The sequence below is a fragment of the Leucopleurus acutus genome (genome assembly GCF_964270905.1).
Source record: "Leucopleurus acutus genome assembly, chromosome: 19".
Taxonomy (NCBI): domain Eukaryota; kingdom Metazoa; phylum Chordata; class Mammalia; order Artiodactyla; family Delphinidae; genus Leucopleurus; species Leucopleurus acutus.
In genome coordinates, this window is record NC_139161.1 from 8,399,423 (window position 1) to 8,419,472 (window position 20,050).

Here is a 20,050-nt window from a genome sequence, read left to right on the forward strand (position 1 = left end):
TGCCGTACAGCAAAGTGATTCAGTTATACATATATATACCTTTTCAAAAATATTCTTTTCCATTATGGTTTATTCCAAGATATCGCAGAGTTCTCTGTGCTATAGTCGGATCTTTTTGTTTGCCAATAATAATTTCTTGTTAATAATGTTTAAGTTACCCTGTTTCATAAAAGTTTCTTTTACTATTTTATTAAAATCAACATGGAAATAAAGTTCATATATTGCAATTGGTTGCTACCTCAAGTATCTGGGTTTTTTTTTTTTTTTTAGAAATTTTAATTGAAGGGTGGGCACCACGGCGGAGGAGCTGCTTTCAGGGGTGTGGCAGGCAACCAACTTCAGGGAGCAATTCTCCCACTTAGAGAGCGAGAAGCAATGGAAGGTCCACGTGGAATTCACCCTGTGTCACCTGTCCAACTAGCGCGACCCACCCAGCATCTACCGCTGCCTGGCCAGCTGCTTGTCCCTCTCCATGGTCTGGGCCAACCACTTCTTCCTGGGTTACAGTTACAACAAAGACCTTTTAGACAACGTGATGGAAATGGCTGATGACGTTGAAGTGGCAGACCAGTCACAGTTTACTACCAGAAGTCCTTTAATTAATGAAAAACCATCAAAGCTAAGGCAGAAGATTCATCACATTTTCATCATCAGCTGCAGACTGGAACAGGAGGCTGGCATGAATGCCCACATTGACAACAATGGCTCTTTTAAGCTCTTGGTATCATCAATGTGTAGGAAAGAGGCATTGGAATGGAAGAAAATCTTGTCTAGATTGGCGTTTTAAAAAGTCTCATTCTGGGACATCCCTGGTGGTCCAGTGGGTAAGACTCCATGCTTCCAATGCAGGGGGCCTGGGTTCGATCTCTGGTGGGGGAACTAGATCCCACATGCATGCCACAACTAAAGATCCCGCATGCCGCAACAAAGGTTCCATGCTGCAACTAAGACCCAGTGCAGCCTAGATAAAAAAAAAAAAAAAGTCTCATTCCTCCAGTAGCTATCATTCTAAAAGCATGCGTGGGTATTTATGTATTTATAAATCCTGCCCTCTTTTTTTTCAGTTTTTGAGTGTCTAAATGTTTGTTAAAAATGCCTATTTATTTAAATGTTAATGTAATAATGGCAGGTGATGATTTTTACAGTTTGGATTTTTCAAAAATGTACATTTAACTGTGAAAAAAGTTTTAATTGAAGTATAATATATACATAAAAAGCAAACAAATCATAAGTGTATGGCTCAATAAATTTCTCAATCTCTTTTGATCTGTAGTGTGGCGCTTTCCCTATTTTTTCCTTTGTACTTTGATAAGGAATGTGTTTGTCATGCAGTATTTCCCATGATTTATGCTTGGCTGATTATTTCCGCCTGGTATTATTTAACATGTTCCTCTGTTCCTATTTCTTGTAAATTGGCCGTTGCCATCTAGAGGCTTATCAGATCAGGTCAATTTCCATAAGTGCTGCTGTTTACTGGGTTGTCTCTTTCTCGGACCATCTTTTGAAGGTGGATGTGATTTTCACAAACAGGCAAAAGCCAGCCCTAGCTGAGTCTAGTAAGCAGGGTGGGTGATCAAGCTGGAAAAATGATGGTTTGAGGTGAAAAACAAGGTGTGATCAAGTAATGAATGATTTTCTTGTGTGGCTGGTAAACTGGCCCTGAAGGAAATTCCGAAACTGTTCCAAAAATGTGCTGTGCACTGGCAGCGTCGAAGGCACAGCCACCGAGGGTGACTAACGCAAACGGAACAACAGTGACATTGATGGAGAAACTGTATGTTGGCTATAAAACCATCTTTGTTGTGTGGGTGGACATGCGTACTGTCCTTCTCTAGTCATTAGCTCCTCTTAAGAACCCCTAAATGTCTCAGTGTGCATCACACTTGTGCTTCAAAGTTGGAGCTCTTGCCGAAACGCCAGATCCACTTGTCTTAGGTCCATCGAACAACTCGAACGTGTTGACAAGATGCTGCTGGGTCCCACCCAGCCCCTCCCCAGCCCTGGCGTTTGCCTCATCTGCATTACTCGGCGAGAATGTGGTCAGGGCACCGCAGAAGTCAACAAAAGATGAGGAAGTACGGGGAGCCTCCTGCGCCGATCAGACAGACCAGCTCGGCCCTGAGCACCCGCAAAGCCGGAAGGCCCGGGCTATTTTGATGCCTCGCAGACTTCCCAATTCCAAGTCAGCGGAACGCCCCAGGGCCACTGCTGGACGCCCCTTTTCTGTCTCGGCAGCCTCCGCCCAGCTACTCGCGAGCCCCGCCCCTCACGCTAGGCCCGCCCCGTGACGCAAATCTGGGTGCGGCCAAGCGCCTTTGGGCAGACCTGCCTTGCTTCTGGGCCGACGCCTACTCCGAGCTGCTCCCACGCCCTCCGGCCTGGAGTTGGCGCCTGCGCAGCTCGGCTCGGCCCAGGTTGTCACCCCTCCCCCCTTCCTAGCAACCGTCGTCGCTCCTGCTTCTGCCCCTCGGCCGCTTTCGCGCACGCGTACCCCTTCTCCCGGCCCCGCCCTCCCCGTCACCCGTAACAACCACAGGAGCCTCGCTGGGCCCCTCCGGCTCCCGCCCCACGGCCCACTCCCCGGAACCGGCTGCTGAGCTGCCGTCGCCTGCAGTGGAACGGCGACGGCGCCGCGGAGCCGCCGGCATGAGCAACCCCCGCCGCCCCGCATCCCCGGCCGGGCCCTTCTGACAAGAGGTAGGCGCGCGTCTCCGTGGCGGGCTCCGAGCGCGCCCCCGGCCCGGCCCCTCCGGGAGGCGCGAGGCTCTCGCCTCCGCCTCCCCGCCTTGCCTACCCTTCCCCGGCCCCCCGGCTCCCCTCGGCTCTCCCCGGCTCTCCCCGGCTCCCCCCGGCTCCCCGACTCGGGAGCGGACTGTCTTCCCGCCCGCCTCCGGCCCGCCGACCCCCGCGCCGCTCCTACTGTATTGGTCGCCCCCTCCCCGCCTCCACCCGTCGATATTCCCACCCGGGACCCCTCCTGGGGGAAGCGGAGTTTGGGGTCCCAGCCGGCCTCTGGCGCACCTCCCCGGGTCGGCCCGGGCTGGGGGCCCGAGGGGCCGCCGCGCCGGACCCCCGGATCGAACGGAGGGCCCGGCTGCCCCTTGAGCCTGCTCGGGGTGGACTCACTGGGTTTGGCCATTGGCTAATTTTTAAGCACCGATTGTCATGCAGTAGAGGTTGCCCTGGTCCACGGTGCCACTTGGCGGTTGTAACTCCGGATTCCCACGTAGGACGTTTCTTCGGACCAGAGCATCGGAAGCTGGGAACTGGCAGGAGTTCAGAAGCTCGTGAATTAGCAGGTTCTCGAGCGTAGTCGCTTTGGGTTCTGCCGGGCAGCGGAATCCCGAATGGGTGTTACCGAGTCTTAACCGAGCATTACTTTTTTTTTTTTTTTACATTCTCCCCCCACCCCCTTTGATACCCCGTAATCACCCTCTCCTTCTGTGGGAGACACCCTAAAATTAATTTTCCTAATTAAAAATTTAAAAGGTTGTTGAATTCCTGCTGTGGACAGGCATTATCAGGTTGGCAAAACTAAATAGAACGCGGTCCCAGCGCACCAGGACCTGCCAGTCCCAGAATCAAGATTATAGAACACGGTCCCAGCGCACCAGGACCTGCCAGTCCCAGAATCAAGATTAATGACGGCAGTACAGTTGATTGTGGTGGATTCAGGAGTTTGTCTCTGAGTTTCATGATTTTAGAGCTGGAAGTCTTTCAAGATTATCTCACCCCAAACCTCACTTTGCAGAGGTGGATCTAATTCCGGGGGAAGTCAAATGACTTGTTTGAGGTCTCCCAGAGTTATTCTTTAGCAGTTTTCAGAGTGCCAGATATGGCTGTTTTCCGCCAGAACCTGTTCTCTCTGAGAGATATGCGAAACATACCAGAGGAGGTTCCAGACCTGTTTAAATGTAATAATATAGGTAGGAATCTTATGATATAAAACGTATCTTCGTAAAGTTTTCTTTTTTTACAGCTAGACTTTGGACTCCTTGAGGATATTACATTTTGTACTTCTGAATATCCTCTCACCATATTCAGCATAAAATAACATTCTTAATGATTGTCCTCCGCAGGACAGGTAGCCTCTTTGGATTTATTTTTCTTCCTCCCTTTTAAATAGGGAAGTGAAGTCCCATAGAGGACTCCAAATAAAAGTGTGTTTTCAGAAAAATCCAGGTAGGCTGGGGCCAGTGTGTAAATGTGTCCCTGGCAGGAGGATTCCTGACTTTGAAGCAGGCTTCAGCACTTAGTTGATTGCTTCCTGATATTACAGCTGTTTGAGGCTGGAGAAGTCAGTGGAGCCTCTAGCCAGAGTGCTTGGTGGTATCTCCGCCATTTGAAGGTAGATCCCTGAAGTTGTCTTTAAAAAAAAAATAATAATAATAATAATTAATTAATTTAATTCTTGGCCGCGTGGGGTCTTAGTTGTGGCATGCGTGATCTTTGTTGCAGTGCACGGGCTTCTCTTTAGCTGCGGCGTGCGGGTTTTCTGTCTCTAGTTGTGGCACGTGGGCTCAGTAGTTGTGGTGCGTGGACTTAGTTGCCTCGCGGCCCATGGGATCCTAGTTCCCCGACCAGGGATGGAACGCACTTCCTGTGCATTGGAAGGCAGATTCTTTACCACCAGACCACCAGGGAAGTCTCTGAAGTTGTGGTCTTGCACTTAGAAAATGGGGATTGACAAGTTTCCTTTCAAAATAGCTTTTGAGGAATATCCCATAATTTGAGACACACTAGTGTTTTTTTCCACTTTTATTTTTGTGTGTCCTGGGCTTAATATCTTGAAGTGCCACCATTTTAATTTGGCTTCTAATGGAAGTTGTTGAAGAGAAAATGATTCAAGAACTAATTGTATGGGTTATCAGAATAATGGAATCATGACATCTCACTGCTGGAAAGGACCCAGGGCAGCCCCTGGAGAGGCGGTGAGGCAGGTAGGGCAATGGAGTCCTCCAGCCCTCAGACCAGAGCTGCTTCCCTCACTCCACTTGGGCTTTTCTCACCTTTTCTTACTGTCTTTATCGCCTTCCCTTGTCCTTCTATAATTAAGCCTCGTCTTTTGACTTTTGCGTGCATAGAATTACGACCCGCTGAGATTCCTTAGACTGTAGTATGTTGTGTAAATGCAGATTTAATTTTTTCTACATCATGTTTATTTATCACAAATGTTTGTGTTTTGCAGGTGTGAGAGGATTGCTGTTTTATTGCAATCATGGTGCAAAAATACCAGTCACCAGTGAGGGTGTATAAACACCCCTTTGAATTAATTATGGCTGTAAGTACTTTTCCGTTTACTATTCAGCTTCTTATTTTTTTAGGTATTCAAATTTGGTGACCTGTTGCTCCACTTTTATTTGTTCTGTTTTTATACTTTTGAACTTTATCGAATTTGTGAAATGTTTTTAAACTACAAGTCTCTGAAAATCAAAATCTGCATGTTTATTTTTAAAATAATTCACCTCAGGGTAATGTATGAATTTCAGTTAATTGTCCATTTGAAAACACAGAAGTGGGACTGTGACTAAATAATTCTTCCTCTGGATTTGGCTCTTTTTTTGTTGTTAAAGTAGAAAAGGGGCGTGGAGGGTGGGTTTTCCCTCTGCAGCTCATGTAGATTATGGATGAGTTCACCATATGGAACTGACACTATAGGATGGAGTTTAATTTACCAGATTCTAAGGACTCTGATGAATGAATTTCCTCCGCTAATATCAAATTCATGAGTCATATTAGAATTCTACAAATGGGGTAACTAAAGTCTTAATTTTCTTTGTTACTGCCTAAAGAGTTGGGTTCAAAATAAGCATTTCACTAGAGGCAAAAAAATCCCCCCAAAACCCAAAACAAACTTTTTGCCAATCCCTTTTAGATTAGTATAAGGTATTCTTTCCTTTCCCTTCTCTTTTGTGTTATTGTTAAGGTGTAATATAAGTGGATGTACAGGAAGATGCCTCTGTCGTGAAGTATGCCCTGATAAAAGTGTCAGTCTGAACCGCGATGAGAAACCAGAGCCTTCCAGCCCGACGAGAGCCCCTCTGGGCTCCTCCTGGTCTCGCGTAGTTAGCCCCTACTCTGACTATGACGCGGAGATGAATTTCTGTGTCTGTTCCGTGTATAAATAGAAACTCAGGTGTTTTTGCATATGGCTTCTTCCTGCTCAGCATTGTATGTGAGATTTATCCAGATCAATTTAGTTTTGGAAAACAAAACAAAACTCAAGTCTTCTCAAGGGAACAATTTAGACTTAGGGCGTCTGTTTTTTAAATTGATGTATAATTTATAGACAGTGAAATGGTCACAGGTTTATAGTTTGATCAGTTTTCACTGAAGAGTGACACGCATCTCTGTCAAGATGCAGAACCTTTCCATCTGTTACCTCAGAAAGTTTCCTTGTGCCCCTTCTCCATCAGGTGTGAGGTTTGGGTTTTTTGTTGTTGTTGGGGGGGTACTCTTTAGTTCTGTATGTTCCTTCAATACTAGGACTGTTCAGTATTTTATGTCTAGGGCTTATCAGAAAGGCTTGCTTCCTGTTTGCATGTTCTGGGTGCTGGTTTGGCATTTGGTCACAAGGAGCAGAGGCCCACTCCGGCCTGAGAGCGGGTATTGTCGGTGGAACACATGCTGTGTGCGATGAGATCGCGCAGAAATCCAGGAATGCGAGCCGGCAAGGCTGAGCTCCAAGAGCCCCGCATGGGCGGGTGGTTCCTGGCAGCAGTTGTCCCCGGAACTCACCCCCCCCCCCCCCCCCCCCCCCCCCCCCGGCTCTGCCTCCTCCATCTGCCTCTCCCCACCCCACCACCAGGCTGCTTTGCTCTCTCCTGCCTTTCCCTCCCCTGCGCCTTCAGCTCCTGTGCTTTTTCAGCTGGTCATAACCCCTCTGGCTCCAGTTTGCCTTTGTGGCATTTCTTGTTGCCTTCTTTCAGTTTCTAAGTGACCGGTTCTTGTCACATTTCCTAGTTCAGATTCTAGAGAGACTAGATCTGGTCCTTCCCCCTGGGCCCAGGAAGTCGGTTGCTGGCCGGCCTGTGGATTCCTTGTGGGGCTTGGTCACCTATCCCTTTTCGGTTGGCAGGGGCTGGTGGCGCTGGGGGATTGGTGTGGGGCCGTGGAGGGCAGTGAGCCCGGGAGGTGCCCGGGAGTGGAGCGGGCAGGCATGAGACTGGTGTCTTATGTTTTACAGAACACTAAGGACGATTTTAAAATCTTGATGCAACCCTGATCATTTGAGGCAAAGACTAATCTCTTATGCAGACACTAGCTTTAATAAAGAGGTATTTTGATTGTCTAATGTTCAGCTTCCTTATTTCCCTTTCTTTACAGTTTTCAAAGTGGTACAGTTTGCCTTGCCACTTTTATGCATGGATTTACAGAAGAAATTGAAATTGAAATTCTCAGCCACCCCTCAATCTTTTAAAATTAACTGATTTTTCACTTGCTTTTGTTTTAAGCAGTAGTAAATTTTTTTTGAGTTGTTAGAAATTATCTTTTAATCTGAAAATGAAATGTTACCTTTCTCCTTCCAGAATTAGAGACGGACGTGCATGTTCGTTAAGCCTGTAGTGATTTTTGTGGTGCCACTTGCCGCTTTTCTGATTGTAATTGCACAGCATAAAATCCTCAGTATTTTCCTTGCTCTGTTTTTTCTCTTGTTGATGAAAAACAGTGGTATAAAAGAGTTACTCTAAAAACGTTCTTTTCATTTCATTCAGGATGAGCAAAGAGGTATATAGTTAATGCAAGAATGGAACTATAGCTTCAACAGAAATATTTTTGAGAACCTCAAAAAGTGATTGTGCTTCAGTAATCACAGCATGTGACAGTGACAGAAGTGTTCGTCAGGTGATCAGCTTGTGGTATTGACAGGTGGATCCAGGTCCTAATTTACAGGGTCCTGTGATGACCGCTGGCGGAGATGCTGTCGTTCACTTAAGGCCTTTGTTTTAACCAAGAGTTTTGTTGTAATTTAGCATTGCCAGGATATGCTGAGGTAGGAAGTGCCTATGTCAGTAGGTATACAGTGGGTATCAAGTATGTTAATTGATTTTGATTGATTTAATGACAACTGATGATTTGTTTTGGGGTCAATATACTGGTAGAATTAAGAAATCATGTAAATGTTAATGGTGAACAAAAAGAATTGAAGTGAAGGTGTTTCAGGAGGCATTTGTGGCACCTGAGGGACATTCTGTTGTTAGATGTGAGCCCAGAAACAATTGTTGGAGCTTCAGTGAGTTGAGAAGTCCCCCAGCTCAGCCCCCTTTGAGGGTGAGGCATCTGAGCCTCAGAGAAGTTAAAGCTTCCACAGTTAGCTGAGGTAGAGAGTGCGGTGTTCTTTTTATCATAATGTGTATCCTGGAATGTGTTATGAGGGTTCTTGTCCTTGAAGATGTCTGTGACCTTTCCAAGCTCAACCAGAAACATTTCCTGGGGCTGCTCTGCCTGACTTGTGGGAGGAGAACTTAATCAGTGAAGAACATTCCAATGGATTGTGCCTTCAAGGATCTGTGGTCTCACCCGGGCCTAGTGAGGTGCCCGCAGAGAAGGGGCTTAAGGTGGGAGGCGTGGTTCCGAGATGCTTGGGTTTGAGTGTTTCATTTGGGAATTTCTGAGGTAAAATTCAAATTTTGGAACTTTCAGCTTTCTCCCTCCTGGTGTTCATGGCCCTTTCATAAGGGATACAGAGGGAGGACGAAGGAGAGAGTCCATGGAACAGAGTAAAGTGCAGAGGCAGGGGGTCGGGGCACGGGCCGAGGCCTCTGTGGTCACAGTGGCGGGGGAGGTGAGGACCTGTCTCTGATCCTTTTCTCGCCGGGGGACAGCTGCCGTTGGGACTAGTTGGAGCGCGTGACAGGAGAGGCCCCACTGCTCTCTGTGACGTGCCACGAGTCGCTGCCTTGTCCAGCCCCGTTTCTAGTGGGCTTCCTGTCATCCGACGGATTTGGTCACGTCGCTCTCTCCTCTCCGCACCCGCACACTCTCCCTGTTCTCTCCATCCTGTCATCGTGCTCCCAGACCCCCTTGGCCATCTGTATCCCTAGCAGGTGCCTCTTTTAGATTGTGCCCTCAAGTCACATCTCTGTCCCTTTCTCTCCTGAGTACCGCCTTCGGTCCAGCCTTTGGAGGGCATGACCAGAGCTGTTATTTCCTTACTTACACATGCCTCCCTTTGGTCCGTACTGTGTTCTCCTGCCAGACACTGTTTCCACTTGTCAGCCCTCTGTTGAAGTGATCTCTTATCAGTCATATCCGCTCTAAACTGCTTTGCTTTTTCTTCAGGGCCCTTATGTCCTACCCTCTCTGTTTAAGCTTATTTCATAATTATGCAAACTTCCCAGCATGAATGTTTACCTCTATTCTGTGCTGTCCCTGTTTGCCACTCGGTGTCTTTTCCTGCCCCCACCCTTTCTTTTGACACTTCCTCCCCCGCGTTAGATGCTCGCCTCCCCCAGCTGTCTACTCCTACTCCTGCTGGCCCACCCGCTGCCCTCATGCTGCTCAGAAGCCCTTCGCGTTTCTCTCCCTTTCCTCCGACTCCTCCTTAATGGTGTAGTCAGTGGCAGGTGATTAGTTTCTTTTATTCTCTATTTTGTATGTTCCTCGAGGGCAGAGGCTTTGTTTTTTCCCTTGTTCCCTCCAGCTTCAGTACCAAGCACATAGCGGGCACTCAGATATCTTTGATCAGCTGGTGTCTGTTTGTTCACTTGAGCTTTTCGTGTGAGGATATGGGAAGTGGGTTTGGTGGCTGAAGCTCAGATCTGTGGCCTGTCTTCAGACAAGGGCTTTATGTTTTCTCCACGGAAAAGAGGTAACATGCTCTGACCCTTCAGTTAACCAATGCCTCCCTTAGGAGCAAAGCCCTTTTGTGATGAAGTTGGCTTTTTTTTTTAACATCTTCATAAATTATGCAAAACCCATTTGATAAATTTCGTAGTAGTTTAAGTGATGTACTTTTACGAGTTGAGTAACCGAAAAGCCCTCTGTGCAAGCGTGTGGTTGCTGATTGAATGGCCCCCAGAACAACATTTGCTTCTGCTCTTTTCATTCTCTTGTTTGTTTCGTTCTCTGGTTTTTTCCGTTCATTTTCTCTTTCCTCAGATACCTCATGTCTTCCCACCAAGACTAGAGGATGAAGGGAGGAGAAAGAGATTTGATGTGATACTAGGTGCAGAGCTGGGCCCCGCCACAGACGTGCTCTGTAACCTAGTGTCTAGGCCGGTCACTAGTGGAGACTGTTGTGAGGACGTGATAGAACTAAGCAGACCACAGACGTGACGGTGGGTGAGGCAGGGCCTGGAAACATCCACAGCCTCCCCCATCCCTTTCTGACAGCCAGCCCCTGTCCCGCTCCCAAATACAAGGTGAAATGAATCAGCAGAGTCATATGCTGGCATATAAACTCCGAATGTGTGTCTCTTTTAGATTAAATAGACATTTGTATTTATATTTAAGCTTTATTTCATCCATTCACAGTTTATACATCAGGACAGCTGGGAAGATACGTGGGGGACCCCAGCGTAGGCTCGTGTATCACAGCGTAGTCTGAGGGGAGCCTCACACCGAGGGCAATCAAGTTGGCTCTTTCTGGGGCGGGGGCGGGGGCGAGGTGCACAGAAATCCGAGCAGCAGAGCGCTTCCCAAGGAGGGCCCCCCATGCAGCCCTTTCCAGATTGTTCCTCTGTTGGTTGGGGTCCTGCCGGAGCCCGGCTTGCTCTGCCTTCTTGCTCCGAGGCGGCTGACTGCCTCCTGAAGCCCCTGTGTGTTCACCCACCCCTTCCTCCGTGCCTGAAGATATTGGGAGCCCCAGTCCCCTTTCCTCTGATTTCGTTTTCTTCCTCTGACCTGAGTCCCATGCATATTGGGTTTTTACCTTTATTTCAGTTACGAAATATTTTCATTCCATCTTTTGCTTTTCTTTTCGAAGCACATCCTTTTCCTCTCATCCTAGATTTTATCCCTGGGCCTTTTTGTAGTTTCCAGGTTTCTGATGGTTAGGTGTGATGTTGAAATACATCTTTTTCATTAATTGAGGTATTGTTAGATCTTCAGTGAGCCTAATATGCAATAGAATTTGTTTTTACTCAAAGGAATAAGCAGTCTGCATTTTGCGGTCGCTAACTTTAAAACCAGTTTTATTCAGTCTAGGAGTGAAGGGAAATGGTCCAGTTTCTCTAATGTTATATTAAGGATCCTGGGTAGTTTTTAGTGGGGGAGATTGTACTCTTTTCATTTATCAAGTTTTTGAATGCCATAGTGTAAATGCTATTGCATTTAATCAAAGCTGGGAGTGTAGTCAGACGTGCTTAGCTTTGAAAATGAGCAATTATAGTGTACTTCCATTGTACACTATTTTGTACAGAACCAGGCATTTTCCATTCTCTTAAACCCACTCTCCCAATACATTATGCACTCTGAATTACTTTTAATGTGCTAGGGTGAAGACAGTTATGGTTCAGTAGGAGATATTTCAAGAAGAAATAAAGCAGGATCTGATTCAGCTCCTTGCCTCTTTGATTTACCTGTTTTTGTCTAAAAAAACAAACAGGTAAACCCTGTATTATGGAAAATTTCAAGCATACAGAAGTAGAGAGAAAGGTACCCATGGCCCAGCTCCAAAAGCATCAACATTTTGCCAATTTGTTTCATCTGCTCTCCCCACTTTTTCCCCCGCTGGTGTATGTAAAGCCGATTTCAGGCATCTTGTTAATTCATCCCAAAACACTTTAGCATGCACCTCAAACTATAAGGACCTTTTTCTTTTTAAAAGGTAACCTCCGTGTCATTATCCAGCCGGCAAGAGTACTGATAATTCCCTGATGTCATCCAATAGCAAGTCCATGTTCAGACTGTCTCAGCTGTCTAAAACAATGTCTTTTTCTTTTAAATTTAATTTATTTTTGGCTGCGTTGGGCTTCGTTGTTGCGCATGGGCTTTCTCTAGCTGCGGCGAGCGGGGGCTACTCTTTGTTGCTTTGCGCAGGCTTCTCATCGTTGTGGCTTTTCTTGTTGCGGGGCACGGGCTCTAGGCGTGCGGGCTTCAGTAGTTGTGGCACGTGGGCTCAGTAATTGTGGCATGCCGGCTCTAGAGCGCAGGCTCAGTAGTGGTGGCACATGGGCATAGTTGCTCTGTGGCATGTGGGATCTTCCCGGACCAGGGCTCGAACCCGTGTCCCCTGAATTGGCAGGCAGATTCTTAACCACCGTGCCACCAGGGAAGCCCCTTAAGCAATGTCTTTTTATAACTTGTTTGGATCGTGCTTCAAATAAACCTTTGTGTTTGGTTATTATGTTTCTTCAGCCTCCTGTGTTCCTTTACATCCTCCTTTTCCTTTGTTTCCTTTCCTGCCATGGCTTTGTTACAGAAACTGGGTCACTTGTCCTTTTCAATTACCTTAACCTTTTGCTGATTTAATTGTTCATGATGGCAAATAGGCACAGGGAGTACACACAGGCCTCAGATCAATCAGTTCATCTACTTTTTAGCAGCTCTGTTTAAACATTCCCTGATAGAGATTGAAGTGAGTGGTTAAAACCGGCTGCTCCTTTTTCGTCCTGGTGATTATCCTTTGTAATTTTGAGTTGCAAATAGGATGCAAAACATTTTTTTCCCAAATTAAACTGGGTTTTTCCATTTATAGTTACTTTGTAACCCACTTCATTGATCCTACTGTTTATAGTGAGCAGTTGAAAGGAGTTAATTTATTGGCAGGTCTGATTAAGAGGGTTTCTGTGTAGCGTCTGCTGTGAGCGCTTGGGGACCCCTGAGGTGGTGGGGGTGGCAGTGGTGCTGGCCAGTCCTTTGTGCTTCTTTCATTAGAGCCCCGGATAGGGATGTCGGTCTAGTTGGGGAAGTGCCCACAGAGAAATTCACTGAAGAGAGGATTTGCCTTGGCAGGTGTGATAATTGATCCTTCTATCTTGATTTTTAACCTGTGCGAGAGTGAAACTGACAATTTTATATACTTCTAGTGGAATAATTTTACATGTTGCAACAGAAAGCATGTATCGCATTACAGTTCTCTTGAAAGGTACAATTTGATGTTAGGAGTACTGGCCTTGGTTTTGTTTTTCGTATGTAGGTTTATGTAATTATCACTCTGTAAGATAATTGCTATATATATCGTGATATGTATTGAATCCTTTTTCCATTCCGAAGTCCGCCACGAGTATTTCATAGATCTCTCCTACATGGTTTTGCACTAGAGTATCCCTAGTGCATTGTTCACATGCATAGTGCAGATCTGAGTGATTGACAAGTGTCCAGTTCTAAATGTCTCACATGTTTGATTAGACGGCTGGTGGTAGCTCTCTTCCTCTCGGGTCTCTGGCCCTCCCTCTGGTCGCCCTTGCTTTTGTTACTCCACCTACCTCCTTGCCTTCTTGGGTACAGATGGACTCTTCCTTTAATGATAACTTGTTTTGCTATTTTGAGACCCCCTAGTTGAATATTTTGTGTTTTCTGGACATCACAGGTGTTTTAATTGGTAATTAATGCTATTTTAGGAATATCCAACTCTCTCTCACCCGACGTCTCTTCCTGGGCAGCCTCATTTAAACCCATGGCTTCAACCGTCACTTTATAAACCACAGCTCTGAAAGCTTATCTTAAGCCTACACGCAGGAGCTTCCAGATTTCCAGCCAGCTCCCTGCCAGGACATCTCCACCTGGCCATTTCAAGGCAGGTTTAGTACATCTGAAACAGAGTCCACACTTTCCTTCTGCCCCACAAAGAGCACACCAACAGAAAACACACACACACACACACACACACACACACACACACACTAAAATTCCTCTGAAAAGCTCTACTTTTCCTCCGAGCTGCTGCTTCTGATGAGTGCCACTGCCACGTGCCCAACCCTCAGACCCGGAACCCAGACATCCCTGACAGCCCCCCTCCCCCCTCAGCCCTGGTGATGGCTGGACCCTTGCCAGTTGAGGAGGTCTTCTGACCTGGGTCTGAATCTGCTCCTTTGACCCTGTTGGCTCAGCCTCAGATCACAGCTCGTCCCTTCACGTCCAGGTCCCTGCAGTGACCTACGGGCTCTGCATCTCAACCCTGTCTCTCCCACCCGCTCTTTCTGAGGGTTGCTGCCGCCCAGGCTTCCAGTTGTACATCTGACCATGTCACTTGCTAGTTTAAAATTCTCAAGTGGCTGCACCTCACCTCCGAGACAAATTTGGACCCTTTAGCTCCATCCCGGAGCCCTTCTCCTTCTACCTCTTAAGGTCTTCTCGTAGCCTTGTCTCCGCAGGCGAGACCCTCACGTGCTCCCCGCTCGAGTTCTGTAGGGTCACTGGCCGCTTCCCAAGTGTGCCATTCTGCTTCCTGGCCTTCGTGCCTGGAGAGCCTTTCTCCATCCTTCTCACTGGTCAGATCCTGTTCTCAGAGGAGTTCCTGCTCTGGGCTCTGGTGTCCCACTGTCACCTCGCCGGTCCCTGCCTTCCTGGGGTCGCTAGGCTTGTCACCTTCCCTTACACTCGAGCATCTTGAGGGTGGGAGCCAAATGTTCTGCTTTTTACCCTGAGCATAGAGGAAGGCCCCAGAAATTGATGTGTCTAAAGAATAAGCGAGGGCTTCCCTGGTGGCGCAGTGGTTGAGAGTCCGCCTGCCGATGCAGGCGACACGGGTTCGTGCCCCGGTCCGGGAGGATCCCACATGCCACGGAGCGACTGGGCCCGTGAGCCATGGCCGCTGAGCCTGGGCGTCCGGAGCCTGTGCTCCGCAACAGGAGAGGCCACAACAGCGAGAGGCCCGCGTACCGCAAAAAAAAAAAAAAAAAAAAAGAATAAGCGAGTCCTGGGATGCGTGCTCTCGCTTCCTGCATGACTCTGCTTCTGGCAGTGAAAATTTCAACAAAAGGTCACATTGGAACATACTCTTTTGGTTGGATTTACTGCTTATACTTATATCGTGTTTTGAAGGAATCTGATGCAAATTGGTTTTTGTAAGTAAAATAGGGTTTATGATCAGTGAACTGAAGCCTATAATTACTATAGTTGACTGACAAACGTGTCCTGGTTTATGTATCACTTGGTGTTTGAGTGGCTTTTTTCGCATAGCAATGAATGCCAAGTATATAAAAAATTTTGTTTCTGTGGTTCTACAGAACATAAAATTCATTTAAAAATTCTTGACTCTGATAGAATAGTATTCTAATTTTCTTTTTGAGATCTCTACAGGTTTAAACCTGAGAGGTTGGTGATGCATGACTCTTCTTTTCTTTTCTTTTTTTTTTTTTTCCGGTATGCGAGCCTCTCACTGCCGTGGCCTCTCCCGTTGCGGAGCACAGGCTCAGACGCGCAGGCTCAGCGGCCATGGCCCACGGGCCCAACCGCTCCGCGGCATGCGGGATCCTCCCGGACCCGGGCACGAACCCGCGTCCCCTGCATTGGCAGGCAGACTCTCAACCACTGCGCCACCAGGGAAGCCCTGACTCTTTTTCTTAATGAATAAGTTACTCTGTAACATAAGGTGGTCCTAATCATAAAATGTGTGTTTTTCTTTTTGCTTGTTTAATGCCTATATATGTTTTAAAAATCAAGTCCAGAACTAAAAGCTACAGGTACATATTTTAAGAAGTAAATTGATTTAAGAGATGGTTGCATTGCAGGATATATGCTGTTAATATTGAGAAAGCTCTTCCCCAGATGCATGTTATCTTCATTTTACTGAACACAGAGTTGGTTTAGAATGCAAATTCTAACAGTTCTAAATTCTGATTCTCTACTGAATCAGGATTTCTGGGGGCAGGCCCAGCAGTCTGGTTTCACAAGCCCTGGAGATGGTTCTGATGCCTGCTTGGGTTTGAGGACCACTGGTTTAGATGTCCTTAATTTGGTTTGTAGTAAATGGAATAGGAAGAAAGGAAGTTGGTTTCAGTTATAACTTTTTTTAATTTAAAGATTTTGAAAGGATAGATTATTTAACAGTTGTGTAACAGAGACTCTTGTTACATTTTGTTTTCTTTTGAAGGATTGAACATACACTAAAAGGAGACTGTTTGCTTTGTGTGCTTCTCCAGACTGCTGTTCTTGAGTTTATTTAGTGATACCAAAATTATATTAACAAGCATGTGCTTCCTTGAACTGGTCTTAACTGAATTATTTGTATGGCTTTATTTGCTAATTTTCAGGTGGAGTAGATTTGCACTTTTTTTTATGTGGTAAAATATACATGACATAAAATTTACCATTTTAACCAGTTCCAAGTGTACAGTTCGGTGGTATTAAGTACATTCACATGTTGTACAGCCATTGACACCATCCATCTGCAGAACATTTGCATCTTCCCAGGCAGAAGTTCTGTCCCCATTGGACACTAACTCCCCTCCCCCTCCCCCACCCCCAGCCCCTGGTACGCCCCACCCCTTTTCTACTTTCTGTTTCTATAGATTTGACTATTCTAGATACCTCACATAAGAGAAATTACACAACGTTTGTCCTTTTTTGACTTGCCTATTTCACTTAGCATAATGTCTTCGAAGTTCTTTCATGTTGTAATGTATCAAAAGCTTTTTTCTTTTTTAAAGTTGAATAATCCCACATATGCGTGTATATATAGATATACACACTACAATTTGTTTATCCATTCATTCATCAGTGGACAATTGGATTGCTTCCACCTTTTGGCTATTGTGTTTACTGTACATTTTTAAAGTCTAGTTTTTGACTATTATGTCAACCAAAAATAAGTGCATATCTCTCTAGGTTTCTTTTTTTGGTCTTTTATATTTGATAGATTCCAGATCCAAAAGACAAGTTCCTTGAGTTCAACCACTGTATTTCATTCCACCTGTTCAAAATAGATCTTTAAAGTTACATCTCATGATTGCCACTGCTGTTAGTTTCTTAACAAAGAAAGAAGAGCATCTGAAAGTAGATGTAGAATGATGAGCTGGGGGGCATGCACTGAAACAGAATGGGGGCTCCTGCCATAAAGGAAGGGAAGTGGTAGAGAAAACAGAACCGAACACGTCAAGGTCTGTGAGGTACAACTTGTATCATAGGCGTTTAATAAGCAGCGCTTGATAGATATTTTCCTGATACAGTAACCCAACTCCTACTATCAGCCTACTGACGATAGATTTTTTTATTCTGGTTCATGAGACCGGATAATATTTCCATGGCTCATTATATTCTTTTATGTGGGCAAACACATGGCATCTTTAAAAGCTGACAGCTGCAGGTCCCTGGAATATCAAATGCTCTTCTGAAGTCCACGAATTTATTTTTTACACTCTGGAAAGTAAAACAGTTCTCTGCCAAATACAGCTTAATTTGAAGAAGAATATGCAAAACTGCTATTTTTATTGTCACATATACTCAGTTTGCTCTCTGTTAGACAAAAGATTTCATGGATTAGGAATATTTTTGGAAAATCATGGCATGTTTTGGATTCCGTTGGGTCACGGATCAGTCATGTGACTGTTTCAAAGACAAAAAACGAAGAGAAGAGAAACCCTTCATAGCACTCCAGACATTCCTGTTTGCCTAGGACTTAAGTAACTGTGGTCTGTGAAACATTTGACCTTCAAGATTTATTGACAGAGACAAGATATCTTAAGTATAAAGATGTACTTAAAGATGTGTATACCTCTATTTTTTCTGACTATTATCCTTTAATTCTCTAACACGATTGGTTAATGTTGTGCTTTTATTTATTTGTTTATTTATCTATCTATTTATTTATTTATTTATTTTGCGGTACGCGGGCCTCTCACTGCTGTGGCCTCTCCCGTCGTGGAGCACAGGCTTTGGACGCACAGGCTCAGCGGCCATGGCTCACGGGCCCAATCGCTCCGCGGCATGTGGGATCTTCCTGGACCGGGGCACAAACCTGTGTCCCCTGCATCGGCAGGTGGACTCTCAACCACTGCACCACCAGGGAAGCCCTTGTGCTTTTATTTTGATAATTGAAAAACATAAACACATTGAGATCATCTGGATACCTATCATATTCATAGCTAAGTGCTGTTATATGTTTTCTTTTAAGTTTATTTTGGGGGCACCAAACAGTACTTTTTTCTTTTTATTGAGGTATAGTTGATTTACAATGTTGTGTTAGTTTCTGGTGTACAGCAAAGTGATTCAGTTATACGTATATAAATTCTTTTTCATATTTTCCATTATGGTTTATTACAAGATATTAAATATAGTTTTCTGTGCTATACAGTAGGACATTGTTGTTTATTTTATATATAGTAGTTTGTATCTGCTAATCCTAAACTTCTAATTTATCCCTCCTCCACCCCCTTTCCCCTTGGGTAACCATAAGTTTGTTTTCTATGTCTGTGAGTCTGTTTCTGTTTCATAAATAAGTTCATTTGTGTCATATTTTAGATTCCACATGTAAGTGATGTCGTATGGTATTTGTCTTTCTGTTTCTGACTTACTTCACCTAGTATGATAATCTCTAGGTCCATGCATGTTGCTGCAAATGGCATTATCTCATTCTTTTTTATGGCTGAGTAGTAGTCCATTGTGTGTGTGTGTGTGTGTGTGTGTGTGTGCGTGCGTGTGCGCATAAACACACACCACATCTTCTTTATCCATTCATCTGTCGATGGACATGTAGGTTGCTTCCATGTCTTGGCTGTTGTAAATAGTGCTGTGATGAACATTGGGGTGCATGTATCTTTTTTTTTTTTTTTTTGCAGTACGCGGGCCTCTCACTGTTGTGGCCTCTCCCGTTGCGGAGCAAAGGCTCCGGACGCGCAGGCTCAGCGGCCATGGCTCACGGGCCCAGCCGCTCCGCGGCATGTGGGATCTTCCCAGACCAGGGCACAAACCTGTGTCCCCTGCATTGGCAGGTGGACTCTCAACCACTGTGCCACCAGGGAAGCCCATCTTTTTTAAAAAAATTTATTTATTTATTTTATTTTTGGCTGTGTTGGGTCTTCGTTGCTGTTCACGGGCTTTCTCTAGTTGTGGTGAGCGGGGGCTACTCTTCGTTGCGGAGCTCAGGCTTCTCATTGCGGTGGCTTGTCTTGTTGTGGAGCACGGGCTCTAGGCGCCCGGGCTCAGTAGTTGTGGCTCGTGGGCTCTAGAGCGCAGGCTCAGTAGTTGTGGCGCACGGGATTAGTTGCTCTGCGGCATGTGGGATCTTCCTGGACCAGGGCTCGAACCCGTGTCCCCTGCATTGGCAGGCAGATTCTTAATCACTGCAACGCCAGGGAAGTCCCTGTATGGATAGTTTGAATTTTATAATTGTATGAGTTTTTGCCCAGTTTGTTTGTACGTATTTAAGTAACATTATAGTAAAAATAACTGGTTAACATTAAAGGTCCAAGGAAACTTTTATCTTTTAAAAGGAGTTGGTACGTTACTCAAACCGTTTCTCTGAGATAGATTTTGCTACACTTTCATGAATCCAAGTCAGTTAGGTCCTTAAATTGGGTTTTGTTTGACACTCTGCCAAGGTTGAAACCAACCCGAGGGTGGGGAGGGAGATAAACATTCACTTGAGTGAATTGTTGGCTCAACTGTTTTCAGTGATAGTGGGCAGCCCTTTTGCAGATGGATCAGGAGTCACAGTTCTTTGACTTAAAATTGAGTATTGACTGGTGAGGCTGAGAATGGAAAATAGGGATAGCACTGTCTTCAGCTTCCAGGTCTGACTTAAATCTGTGGAAATTAACACAGCATAAACATTTTGATTCTGCTGTGTCACCATACAGGGGAATGGTGGGGAAAAAAATATCTTTTTTATGTTTTTGTGATTCTCATGGTCATGTTTGCTTTTCATGAAGGAAATTTTAGATTGTGAATGGCCCTCAAATGCAGCTGTTTCATGTTTTTAACTTAAAGCTTAAAGCTTTTAAGGCAATTTCGTTGGAGAATGTTCGTCATGTAATGGGAAGGCAAAGTAGGCCTGGATGCCACAGGGGGATGGGAGAGAATTTCAAAACGAGTTCTGCCTTCAGAAGTCTTCTTATCTTATCTCCTGGAGGGGACTGGTAGGGCATTCCTCTGTGCTAGGCCTTGAGCACGCAGTGGGCAACCGGACAGCATACAGCCCCGTGAGGAGACCTGGTTGCCTGGGCCC

General features: G+C 45.6%; 1 protein-coding gene across 1 annotated transcript in view; it reads left to right on the forward strand.

Moving 5' to 3' along the window:
* The first annotated feature begins 2,672 nt into the window (after positions 1 to 2,672).
* SEC14L1 (SEC14 like lipid binding 1) overlaps positions 2,673 to 20,050 on the forward strand; it is a 51,622-nt gene continuing 34,244 nt past the window's right edge. The window contains exons 1-2 of the mRNA XM_082861287.1: positions 2,673 to 2,697; positions 5,189 to 5,281. Coding sequence (XP_082717413.1) covers positions 5,219 to 5,281 — 63 coding nt within the window. The 5' untranslated portion in view covers positions 2,673 to 2,697; positions 5,189 to 5,218. The remainder of the gene's footprint in view (positions 2,698 to 5,188; positions 5,282 to 20,050) is intronic.